At 43.7% G+C, this 12,500-nt stretch overlaps 1 protein-coding gene across 1 annotated transcript in view; it reads left to right on the forward strand.

Moving 5' to 3' along the window:
* The window catches only part of LOC115818586 (sodium/potassium/calcium exchanger 3-like), an 8,558-nt gene extending 6,366 nt beyond the window's left edge, over nucleotides 1-2,192 (forward strand). The window contains exons 10-15 of the mRNA XM_030781997.1: nucleotides 1-99; nucleotides 522-688; nucleotides 881-995; nucleotides 1,465-1,577; nucleotides 1,724-1,789; nucleotides 2,040-2,192. The exon at nucleotides 1-99 is cut by the window's left edge and continues 166 nt beyond it. Coding sequence (XP_030637857.1) covers nucleotides 1-99; nucleotides 522-688; nucleotides 881-995; nucleotides 1,465-1,577; nucleotides 1,724-1,789; nucleotides 2,040-2,192 — 713 coding nt within the window. The remainder of the gene's footprint in view (nucleotides 100-521; nucleotides 689-880; nucleotides 996-1,464; nucleotides 1,578-1,723; nucleotides 1,790-2,039) is intronic.
* Nucleotides 2,193-12,500: the final 10,308 nt, after the last annotated feature.

Below are 12,500 nucleotides of genomic sequence, written 5' to 3' on the forward strand. Positions count from 1 at the left end.
AGACGGGAAACGAGAACGAGGACAACGAAAACAACGAGAATGACGGAGAGGAAGAAGGAGAGGGTGACGAAGGCCCCTTTGTCCCGTTCGCAGTTCCAGGTTCGTTAATGCGTCCGGGCTTGTGATTAGCAATCAGATTATGATTATTTTATTAATAAGTATTATTATCATTTGTTATTAAGTACTGTCTGTCTCAGGCGTGGATGTTGGTGAGTCAGGTTCTGTGTGCATGTTCCTGCTCTTGTTCTAGGACATGTCTCAGACCTCTCCCTCTCTTTCTCCGTCTCTGTCTCTGTCTTTCTCTCTCTCTCTCTCTTTCTCTCCCTCTCTCTTTTGCTCTCTCTCTCTCTCTCTCTCGGTCTCTCTCTCTGTCTCTCCCTCTCTCTTTCTCTCTCTCTGTCTCTCTCTCTCCCCCTCTCTCTGTCTCTCTCTCTCTCCCTCTCCCTCTCTCTCTCTCTTTCTCTCTATTTCTCTCACTCTGTCTCTCTCTACCCCCCCCCTCTCTCTCTTTCTCTCTCTAGCTGGGGTGTGTAGTAAGCTGAAGTGGCTTGGTCTCTGGCCTCTGTGCTTTCTGCTCTACTTCACTGTGCCTAACTGTGCCAAGCCGCGCTGGGAGAACTGGTTCATGATCACTTTCCTGACTGCCACACTGTGGATCGCCGGCCTTTCCTACATCATGGTGTGGATGGTAAGGACAAGGGGAAAAAAAACAGATAAAACAGATAAACAGATAAAGTTTAACATGTGTTCAGTGAAATGAATAGAAGACCCATGGAGTCTTTATAGTTAAACTGAGAATCTTTTGTTACGTGTCCCTTCACTGTTGATTCGTTTAATGTTTTGGCTAATGGTCTGTCATTGGCTGGGGTGTCTTGGCTAGGTAACTGTCATTGGCTACACGCTTGGCATTCCCGACGTGATTATGGGCATCACATTCTTGGCAGCTGGCACCAGCGTGCCCGACTGTATGGCCAGCCTGATCGTGGCACGACAAGGTGAGGAGACAGAGAACACTAACTTTCTGCAGAATATCAAAACTGATTGGTTGATCTGTGGGTTGGCTGATTGGTTGTTTTTTGTTGATTGGTTGGTTAGTTGGTGAATGAGTTAATTAACTGGTTGGTTGTCTGATGAGTTAATTAGTTGATTGGCTCGTTTATTGCTTGGTCAACCAATGATTGGTTGGTTGATTGGACTGGTTTCTTAGATGGATGGATGGATGGATGGTTGGATCTCTTTATTGACAGATTGGTTGGTGGGTTGGTTGATTAGTTTGTTTACGTATTTTGTATTTAGCATCTGATTGGCCAGTTTATTGACTGATGGATTGATTTACATGCTGATTGGTTGTTAATCTAGCTAAGAGATGGATGATTGGTTGGCTGACTGATCGAATGAGTGGGTGTGGTTTGGTTGGTCTGATGAACTTTTTGATTCGTCCTCACGTCCCTTTGCTCTCCTAAGGCATGGGTGACATGGCCATCTCCAACTCCATCGGCAGTAACGTGTTTGACATCCTGGTGGGACTAGGCCTGCCCTGGGTACTACAGACGCTCGCCATAGATTACGGCTCCACCGTAAGTGTAATCTCCGTCTTTCCGTATCAACCTCGGTCACAAATTTGTCTTCACCTGAGCGATTTCCCTCGATCTTATCTGATACCGTGTTTTTAAAAAAGACGCGTTGAGAAATTGATATCGATCATTTTTTTTTGTCTTCTCAGATACACCTGAACAGTAGGGGACTGGTCTTCTCCGTGGGTCTTCTCCTCGCTTCGGTCTTTTTTGCAGTAAGTCTAATCCCTCCGGTAAACCAAAATGTGTCCCACTGAATCCCGACGTGACAGTTATAACGGAACGGTTAGCATGCTGCTCGCTAAACTTCAGAATTCCTCAAAATTCGGGTTCTCTGATTTGTAGGCCCCGTCAGTAAAAGACTTCATTATCCACTGAGTGACTGACTGAATGACTGTCGCTTGCGTTTTTCTCGTGAGCCGTCCCGAACGTCTTGATGTCATCGCTCTCCGTCTGTTCCCGTAGGTGCTGGGGGTTCACTTGAACCACTGGACCCTGAACAGGAAGCTCGGCTCGGCGTGCCTGCTGCTGTACGCCGTCTTCCTCTGCTTCTCCATCCTCATCGAGTTCAACGTGTTCACCTTTGTCAACCTGCCCATGTGCCAGGACGACCTCTGAGAAGAACCAGTCGCTCTCTCCGTCCTCTCCTCCGTTTTCTTCTTCTCTTCCTTCAGACGCCAGGAAGACGGCTGCTCGAAAACCCACCTTGAGTGGGTTGTCTTTTTTTTTTTTTTCCCTTGAAGACTTTGTTTGAATCCTCGGTAAGGTGTTTTTTTTTCTCGAGTGCAATATCGAAAAGGAGTTTGCCTTTATTTGTCGGGATGCGAGAGGAGATGTCGGATATTTCACGCGTGTGGAGAACTTCACTGATTCACCTGAACTAACCCCAACTAATGTGGGGATTTTTTTTTTTTTTAATTTATTGACTCTTCTTTGATCATGCAACAGATTAGCGAGCTAGCTGACTGTGAAGGCTGCTCTTGACAAGGAACGCCTGTGGTAGAAATGTGTTTGGCTTATTTGTGATGCTGTACAATGTGAAAACAGACAGAGGATGACATTTTGGTTGTTCATACCCGCATTTTCAAATCACGTACGTTGTGTATATAGGTGACACATGATTTCTTTTCAGAAGAATATTTTAACGAGCTGTAAAACACCACTTTCTGAAGATGTGACCTCTTTTGCTTTGCTTTCACAGGACCAACTGAGCAGGTTCATTTTCTACACTGTTCTGCTGTGTAATAAATGTCTTTATTATTTTTTTTTTTTCTCACTGGTTCTTTCAATGAGGATCTATCATTAAGTTATATAGTTTTTAAAATTTCCTGTTGAGTATAGGGGGATGTCCAAGGGAACTCTCTTCCATCGAGGACCCAAGCTGAAGCAGAGCACACGTTTGTGAAAAGAGTATCTGTTCTGTGTTTTGTTTTCAGCTGGACTGATCGCTGGCAAACTCGTGTCTTCTCGTGCCGTCTCCACGCACGAGCTCTGCCTTTTGGTTATGTACAAACATGTATTGGTTTTTAAACACAGTGAGCAGCGTCTCTACTCTGTTTTTATGAGACTTCTGCAGTGGGCATGAACTGACGTCGTAATATACTTGTACATGCGGGAGAAGAGCAGATAACGGTCGTACAGCCATCCACAAAATGAACAACGCTGCGCAACGTTCATTTTGCCCTCTCACACGTTGCCTAAGGACTTGGTTCTTGGCGCGGTGAGGTTTTATTTGTTTTGGCCCATGACTGAGCAAAGACACGACCAGATTTGTTTATGTACATATTTATTTTGGGACTTTGGTCTGATAAGACCGGTATTTTTGCCTGGATTGATCGGTGTATTTAAAGGTTTCACATTTTGCAGTCTGAACTGTACTTGAAAGCAAACTTTTTTATATGAATGTTGCACTGTTCTTGAAACACTTGCGAGTTATTTGACCTTTTTGAAGATTTGCCACAAGCAAAATGCTTTTGCGTGTACGGAGGGTTCCGCGAGAGAGCGCGAGTGAATGGAAATCGAAAGGAATTTTCAGCTCTCCGTTGTATTGTGGTAGTGTATCCACTAGAGGGCACTGGATTACATGACTTGATCACAGCGCTCTATGCAGCAGTTTTTGAGAATCCTTATATGCAAGATTTTTAAAAGGGGAGATGTGCTCATTTTAACAAGAGCATTGTATCGCATCAAATCAATGTATGTATATGGTGATGATTTCATAGGCCGACAGTGTTGGCCATAATTTCAACTTTAAAATATTACGTTATTGACCAAACTTGTGTGGCACAGTTGTGTTTGAGCTAGATTATTTCAAAAATGATTTTGCACACTTTTCAAGTCTTCGTGATGTATATTTTGTGCATAATGTATTTATTGGTAAAACTTTTCATCTTATTTGAATGAGATGCATTGTCTGCATGTTTTCTCCCCCCTATTAATTCATTTGATGAATGTTTTCTGTATCAAAATAACTTCATTACCTACTATTATTGGAAGAATCACTGAGAAACCCTGTTAGGGCCGTTCCGTGGAATTTTACTTTTTAAAAAAAAAAGACTGCAGATCTCTTCAGATTTTTTTTTCTCGTTATTTATTTATTTTTTAAAAATCCATTTGTAATTTTATTCTATTAAATATGATACACTCGTCACCCTTTTTCTGTTTTTCTTTCCATAAATAAACTGTTTTACACGAAACACTCCATTGTCCATGTTAGAAGTGTAGTGTTCCAGAGAGGAAGAACAATGGAGTATTTGTATATTGCTGGGGATTCAGGCAATCAGACCAGCAAGCCGAGGGTGGAAGTTAGGCCAGCATATCTGGTCCTGACGGAATGTTAACAGAGCAGCTGACAGTCAGGTATCTGTGACACGGAGTTTTTCTCCACTTTATATGATTCTGTGACCAGGAACACAACCAATCATGTGAGTCTGTGTTTTAATTTCAGCAACACATATTTTAAACATTCTTAGAGGAAGACCTACGTTTTCATATACATCGCTAATATTATCGTCATGACTTTGTATAGCCTGAATGCGAGATTACAACGTCTAACAGCTCCTGACTGAAGTTTGAGGCTTCGCCCACTTTGACTATTTGGTATACAATCTTGTCATTTGTTTGTGTAGGGATGTATATTTGATGTAGACTCTACAGATAATATTTATCTGAGAGCTAAGCGAACAATTTAAAAAGTTTTACACAGTCAAAACGAAACAGTGCTGGACATGCGACCCGAAAGACTCGTTGTTTCGTGTCAGGGTGGCACTGTGCTGGGGTCTAGCTGGACAGCGAATTCTTCAGTTGACGCAGTGGACGAGAGTGACAGCATCGGTGAAAATAAACTTTTGTGTGGAAAACATGCGTTTTCTGTGTGTCAAATGGCAAAAGCGGGCAAAATTAACCAAAGTCGCTGGCGTTCTTCATCCTTGAAGTGGAACCTAGACAGGTTAGACATGTTTAACTGTCAAGCAAATACTTTAGTGATTCACAGTAGCCTATATAAATAATTTTTGTCGGTTTCTCTGCGAAAGTTTATTCGGTAATATTTATAGAATAAAAAAAATGTTTGGGAAATGTTTTAAATTTGCTGTCGTTCTAAAAAATGAATAGGCTATGTGTGAGCCTTTGGCTGTGGACTGATTTAACAGTGTAAAAAAAAAAGTTGGTTGCAGCGACTTTTGTGACTTGTAGAATCATTCAAACTTGATTTCAGCTCGACTTGTCCTGTGTGGTGACAAGTCGCTTAAGCTCATTGAGTTAGGAGACCTACTTTCACTCAGAATCGCTCGCTGTACTCGACACAAGTCTAGACGTGAATACGAAGGAGGCATTGAGGCTCCATTCACTTCACACTGCGTATACGTGGTGGATGAAAAGAAGAATGGTGCCTGAGAACCTGTGGCATGCGGGTGACTTATCAAAATCTTGAAAGAGGGATTCGTTCGGTTGTGTTTGAAGAGGAAAAACTCCAGAGTGCAGCAGAGATACGACGGGTGATTATATAAACCGCCTCCATTCCCAGGTAGGACCATCGCATGAGAAACAAGACATTTGTTTTTATAAATTTTAATTCATTAAAATATGATAACAACATACCAAGCTCAAACTTTTGACTTACAATCGTAGTTTTTTACCCTTCAACACGCACCTTTTTCGCGAGAAACCACCTAAATATTTACTCGGTTAGGACTGCCCCCATGATTTAAAAGAGCTACGGTTTAGCGCAAACTGATGGTTTGCACGTTCTCACTGTAAGCTCACAGCTGCTGCTGGACAGTGATCATTTGGGTGGGTTGTGATCCATCCTTTGGAGACATGAATGATACCGTTAGTTGAACCCATACCATAATAATAAATTTAACCGAGTGGTGGTTTGCGCCACAGATGCGTCTTCTAAGTCCGTGAAACGCTTCAGCGTTATCAGACCCTTGAGAAAAGGCATTCCATTGTCCCAGCCAAACCTTCTTGACTAGCTCTTATCTGGCTCTTGGAGCTTGTACTTTAGATCTTCAGGGGTCGCGTTCCTTCAGTCTCGCGTGCAGTCGACATGGCGACCGTGCCAGCAGCTTGTTTATACAGGAGCGACGACAAAAACGTTGGGAATTTCACAGTGATTTTCCTTGACCACATGTTTTAGCTCACGTCTTTCGCAATTTCTCTGATATCTGAGAACATAATCGGATTTGGTGGTAGGCCAGTGGTAGATCGGAAATGTGCAGAGGTCTATCTAGAGGGGAAACTCGGACCTAAGACGCTGATTCAGACCGCATGTAAATTCAATTGTGAATTAGACACGCTGTAGTCCTTAAGTTATGTTGTCATAAGTGATGTTGCTGCCCCCCCTCCCCATAAGAAATAGTTGTTTCAGTTTCAGTAGCCAGAAAAAATTTTCCCCTCCTTATTCACACACCTGTCTAAAAGCTTTCCAGCATATCTTGTTGCATAATTTCCCTTAAATATCATTTTCATCTCACTTTCTCTGTATCCAAGTTATGAATTTATGTTTTATTCCCCCACCAATCAAAAGATTTGCGAATTGTAGTCAGAAATGAATGATTAGGACCGTAGTGTTTGAACGATTTTTTTTTTTTATTCTATGGGAATAATTTCGGTATGACAGTTCAAAACATTGAAAGTCCGTGGACACTCCTTTTCCGTCCCTATACGGCCCTAATGTAATCCACCTGAACGTGGTTCCACTGTATTCCGTTTGTAGGGCTGAGGAAACAAACACATCTTTTTAGCAGCGCAGACCTGCCGTTCCTCTTAACGGTCACTCCATCTGGTTGTCTGCGGTTCAACCACAAATTGGAGCAGAATCGTAAAATGTTTCAACAAGTGGAAAAGAAGCTCTCAAACTCACACTCCCGAGAAGTCTGTGTGTGTGTATGTCTGTGTTTGTGTGTGTGTGTCTATGCGTGTCTGTGTCTGTGTCTGTGTGTGTGTGTGTGTGTGTGTATGTGTGTGTGTGTGTGTGTCTGTGTGTGTGTGCATGTCTGTGTGTGTGTGTGTGTGTCTGTGTGTGTGTATGTGCATGAACGTGTGTGTGTGTGAGTGTGTGCGTCCGTGTGTGTGTGTGTGAGTGTGTGTGTCTGTCTGTGTGTGTGTGTGCATGTCCGTGTATGTGTGTGTGTGTGCATGTCCATGTGTGTGTGTGTGTGTGTGTGAGTGTGCGCGCGTCTGTGTGTGCGCGTCCGTGTGTGTGTGTGAGAGTGTGCGCGCGTCTGTGTGTGCATGTCCATGTGTGTCTGTGTGTGTGTGTGTGTGTGTGTGTGTGTGCACGTCCGTGTGTCTGTGTGTCTGTGTGTGCGCGTCTGTGTCTGTGTGTGTCTGCTTGTAAGTGTGTGTGTATTTTTAAGTCACAGTCAGTACTGGTGGATAAGCCTGAGGAAAGGTTACTTTAAATAGCTTTGATTTCCCTCTCCCCCTTTTCCATTCATCTGTTTACTTTCCAAGCCTAATTTATAATCTGATTTTGGCCCCTGTTTAGCAGGAATTTAGTGCAACACATTTACATATTTGTACAGAATCCAAACCAGGGCTTTGCTTAAAGTGACCAGTGGTATTGTTGAAAGCCTACTAAGTACCAACACTTGTGTCTCCTCTCAAAAGACAAATCACCTAAAATGGAGAAACTCGTCATGACTGGTTCCATGTTAACCCACTGGGGTACACAATGGTGTCATGTATGAGGTCTTAGGCTGTTATAATGATTTTCTCTCTATATTTTACCACTGAATAGAGGGACATTTTATTTCCCTCACTTCATAGATTCGTGAGGGCATCTTCACCCACGTCCTAATTTTGTTCACCAGTGTGTTGCTAATGCTTTATCTGTTCAGACTTTTCAATTCAGTTCAGTCTGATTTAATTCTATTTTATAGCACTTTTTTAAAAAAAAATAAAAGTCATTGTCTCAGAGGAGTTTCAGCAGATTTCTGGGCTTGAGATCCCAAATGATCAAAACTGATCTTCACAGTTGCAAGGAAAAACAACACAAAGCAAAACAAAACAAAAGTTTGAGGAGAACCAAGACTCAGAAAGGGGAGCCCACCCTTCTACGGCCGGTTCCTGAGTCGTGGAGTAAAATAAATTGGAGTAGTTAGTTGTTGTTATGGAACGAGAGGAGAGAAACATCCTCAAAATATATACAGTCTGTCTGCGGCAGTATGTGTTGAGTAAGTGCAGAGACAGAGAGGGGTTTCGGTTCATAAGGGATCGTTGAACAGTGAGGGCGTAGAGAAACAGGTGGTCCTCACAGCAGGTAGGAAGATGAAAACCAGGTTGGCAGCAAGACATACAAGGTCAAAGTGGTGTTTGCAAGACTGTCGCAGACGACCACATCCATAGATGGACAGACACATGGATAGACACGTGAGTCCTTGTGTGTGTTAGGTTCAGGAGAGGTGCCGCAGGGGTGAGTGGAGGGAAGACTGAGAGGGTATTAGAGTTCATGTGAAAAACTCCCAATGACACAAGATGCCCATGCGACAGACGGACGATATATTCTTGTCCGGCAGGCAGGTAGGCGCGTAAAGCAGGCAACAGTGAGAAACTCAGATGTGAGATCAGTCGTGGGGCTTAGGGCTGACAGTGCTGGGGGGTGGACACCCCCCCCGCGTCTTCCCTCCCCCCCAAAAAAACGAATAAAGAAGAACTTTATTAACTGTGAGAAGAAAGAGACTGTATATTTTATAAGGGCTGAAGGCTAAGTGTAGTGTAGAGGCATTGGTAGGCGTAGCTACGACAGCTAAGCTAACACAACATGCTCTGTATCCCTCATTTACTCACATGACGTCATTATTTTAGACAGTGTGACCCGTAAGTGAATGAGTTAAGCTCTTTGACTGAGTTCAACCTGCACGCAGGTTTTTTCAGGCGTTTCGACGCTAGACTTCACAGACAGCCTGTAACGCCGCTCTGTTTATGATTCGAATACAGGTTTTGCTTTTTTTTGCAAACCTGGGTTTTGCTTATCGAGACATTTAGTCTGAACCAAGCAGGTTTCTACGCGGCAGATAAGACTGTAAGGTACTGTGTATCAGGGAGGTTGGGACAGTGAGCTCATTTACCTGTGTTGCTTTTGGAGTGATAGATCTGAAATGCAGTAGCCGCTAACATTCATTTCTTATCACAGGGACTAGCTTTGTTTTCTAGGTGGGTCTAAAGTAGAGTTTATGAAATTGCAAAACAGAGGCTGGTCAGTTCGTCCGTGCCTGTGTACTGTTTGGCCCGGAGCCCAGACAGAGCACAATACAGAGAAGACAATGGTGAGCTTAAGCGTTTTTTTTTTCTCTCTCTCTTTCTTTCTTTCTTTCTTTCTTTTTTTTTTTTAGAGGTCTCTGTAGTTCAGCTGAAGTTCAGACGAACCAGTGACCCACATGTAATAAGACACGAGGCCCAGCGGGTCTCACAGCGCGGTTCATCTTCGTCCACGCCGTGTAAACACGCTCACGCACGCTACCCCACAAAACATATTTATCCTCTCAAATCATCCAAGGGAAGTTCACACAAACCAAACACAGAAACGACTACAGAGGAGCCAAGGCAAGCAAAAAGAGAGGGAGAACACCCCCCCTCCCCCCCCAAAAAATGAGTCTACTACGACTTTGTCAAACACCCTCACTCCCCGTGTGATGCGTTTTTATCGCCGGACCTCATGTGGGGTTTTTTTGTTCTCTGAATGTTGTGAAATAAATCTTAAGTGTGTGTTGCAACTTGTACTTTTTTGTTGGTGTAACTCAGCCATGCATGTAGATAGTTGTATATGTGTTTATGTGCGTGCGTGTGTGGGTGGGTGTGTGTGTGTGTGTGTGTGTGTGTGCGTGTGTGTGTCCGTGTGTGTGTGCGTGTGTGTGTTGGAGGTTAACTCTCTCACTGTGCGTCTGTGTTACAGAACTGGACTTGCATGCCTTGTTCCATTGATCAGACGTGCTTTTGTTAATTCTCGACTGAGTCTCCCACTCACACACATTAAACATCAATACCAACAGATTACAAAACCAAGGTCAACCGCAAATAAACAGAATCAGGAGCACCCAGCAGTGGGTGGTCCGCTGCATTTTGAAATGCCGCTGTCATTGGTAGAACCACAAGTCTATCAAAGAGTCTTTCAATCGTTTACCTGCGTCTTTCCTTTCGACTGTCCGAGGATCTATAGGTATTCAACCTTTCTTTCTGGAAGTAAAAAAAAAAACAACAACAACAAAAAAAACAGCTCTGTGTTTTGGCGTTGTTTAGTGTTGGCGTGTGTGTGAGTGCGTCGCTGTGCTCAGTAACTGGAGTGTGTGTAATTTCATTCCCTCTGTTTCCTGGTGGGTGACAGGCCAAGAAAGGGAGGGAATCCTTTTGTTTTAACTCCTCCTCTGATTGAAACCCTGGAACCACCAGCCAAAAAAAAAAAACACCCCACAAAGTTCTTCAAACCCATTTTAAACTGATGCTGCTGTAGCGGTAAGCGTTCTGGTCCGGACCCGTGCTGGTTTGGTGCTGCTCTTTTCGTGCGGTTGTCCTCGTTCGGTAAAAAAGCAGAGCCAAAGTTTCTCACTGCAGGTCAGTCCAGAGATACAATGCTTTTCTAAAAGAAAAGTTCTTTGCAAGTTGTGTAGTGTACAGTTTCTAGAATGCCGTGTGTCTCTAAGTTGTTTTTGAAAGGCTTTCAGCGAAATTCATCCATTTTTTCAGACACGCTGTGGTCTCGTAGAGAGGAATGTGTGTATGTGTGTGTGTGTGTGTGTGTGTGTGTGTGTTGAGAACTGTCAGAGTGAAGCAGACCAGTGGCCATTTCTGCAGATAACCCCCATGTCTCTGTGAGACTTAAAACAAAAAAAAAATCCAGCTCAGAGGAGAGGCTACATCCTGCCTGGAGATTCAGACCACTTACACTCCACCCACACGACTCCATCACACTTACATTCACTCAAAACAGCTCAGTCGCGATGAATAACTCTGAAGGTACGTGTCAGGGTGTCTTGTTTTTGGATACACCAACAACCTGTTAGTTTGTTTTGCTGAGACATTACATTTTTATTTTTCTTTGCTTTGTTTTTTTGATAATGATGGAATTCTGCTGGACTGAAAGCTGGAAAAAACACAAGTGGGTCATTTGGCTTCCGTTGTGTGCATGTGTGAATGTGAGTGTGTGCGTGTGTGTGTGTGTTTGTGCGTCTGTGTGTATTTGTGTGTGTGTGTATACAAGTGTGTGTGTATGTGTGTGTATGTGTGTGTGTGTGTGTGTGTGTGTGTGTGTGTATGTATGTGTGTGTGTGTGTGTGTGTATGTGCGTGTGTGTGTGTGTATGTGTGTCTGTGTGTGTGTCTTTTTGTGTGCATGTGTGTGCGCGTGTGTGTGTGTGTGTGCGTGTGCGTGTGTGTGTGTATGTGTGTATCTGTGTGTGTGCGCGCGAATGTGTTTGTGTGTGTGTGTGTGTGTTTGTACGGGATATTCACTTCCTTCCTTTCTCTCTCTCTTTGAGTCAATGCCAGAGAAGACAGAGGTCTAATAGCTTCAGTCTGGGCCTGCAGATTACAAGGCAGAGATGTCTTTTTCATCCAAATGCCCTACACACACATACACACACACACACACACGCACTCAGACACACACACATACACACACACACATACATACACACACACGCAAACATGCACACACACACGCACTCACACACACACACACACATACACACACACGCGCGCAAACACGCACATGCACACATGCATGCACACACACACGCACATGCACTCATGCACACACACACACACACTTACATACACACACTAGTTGGCAGCTGGTGAGCTGGAAACAGAGGACACACACGTACACACACACGACACACGCACGCTCACAATGAGCGATAAAGGTATATGCATAGTCACGCAGCTTGTTGAACAGTTGATGCATGAGACTCAGTGGTTTGTGATTAGAGAGGGTTGGCTATGTAAAGAGAGTGTTTAGATTTTATTTACCTCTGACTAAAATCTCTCACAGTTTTAACACACCTCTCTGTCTTATATTCCTGCTCCTTTTCAACTTATTTTTCTATAGCTCTATACATCACATGCCTACAGGCCTTTGGTTCTATAGATCACACACCTACAGGCCTTTGGTTCTATAGATCACACACCTACAGGCCTTTGGTTCTATAGATCACATGCCTACAGGCCTTTGGTTCTATAGATCACATGCCTACAGGCCTTTGGTTCTATAGATCACATGCCTACAGGCCTTTGGTTCTGTAGCTCACACGCCTACAGGCCTTTGGTTCTGTAGATCACATGCCTACAGGCCTTTGGTTCTGTAGATCACATGCCTACAGGCCTTTGGTTCTGTAGCTCACACGCCTACAGGCCTTTGGTTCTATAGATCACACGCCTACATGCCTTTGGTTCTGTAGATCACATGCCTGCAGACCTTTGGCGTTGC

This window comes from Chanos chanos, chromosome 8, assembly GCF_902362185.1.
Source record: "Chanos chanos chromosome 8, fChaCha1.1, whole genome shotgun sequence".
NCBI classification, from domain to species: domain Eukaryota; kingdom Metazoa; phylum Chordata; class Actinopteri; order Gonorynchiformes; family Chanidae; genus Chanos; species Chanos chanos.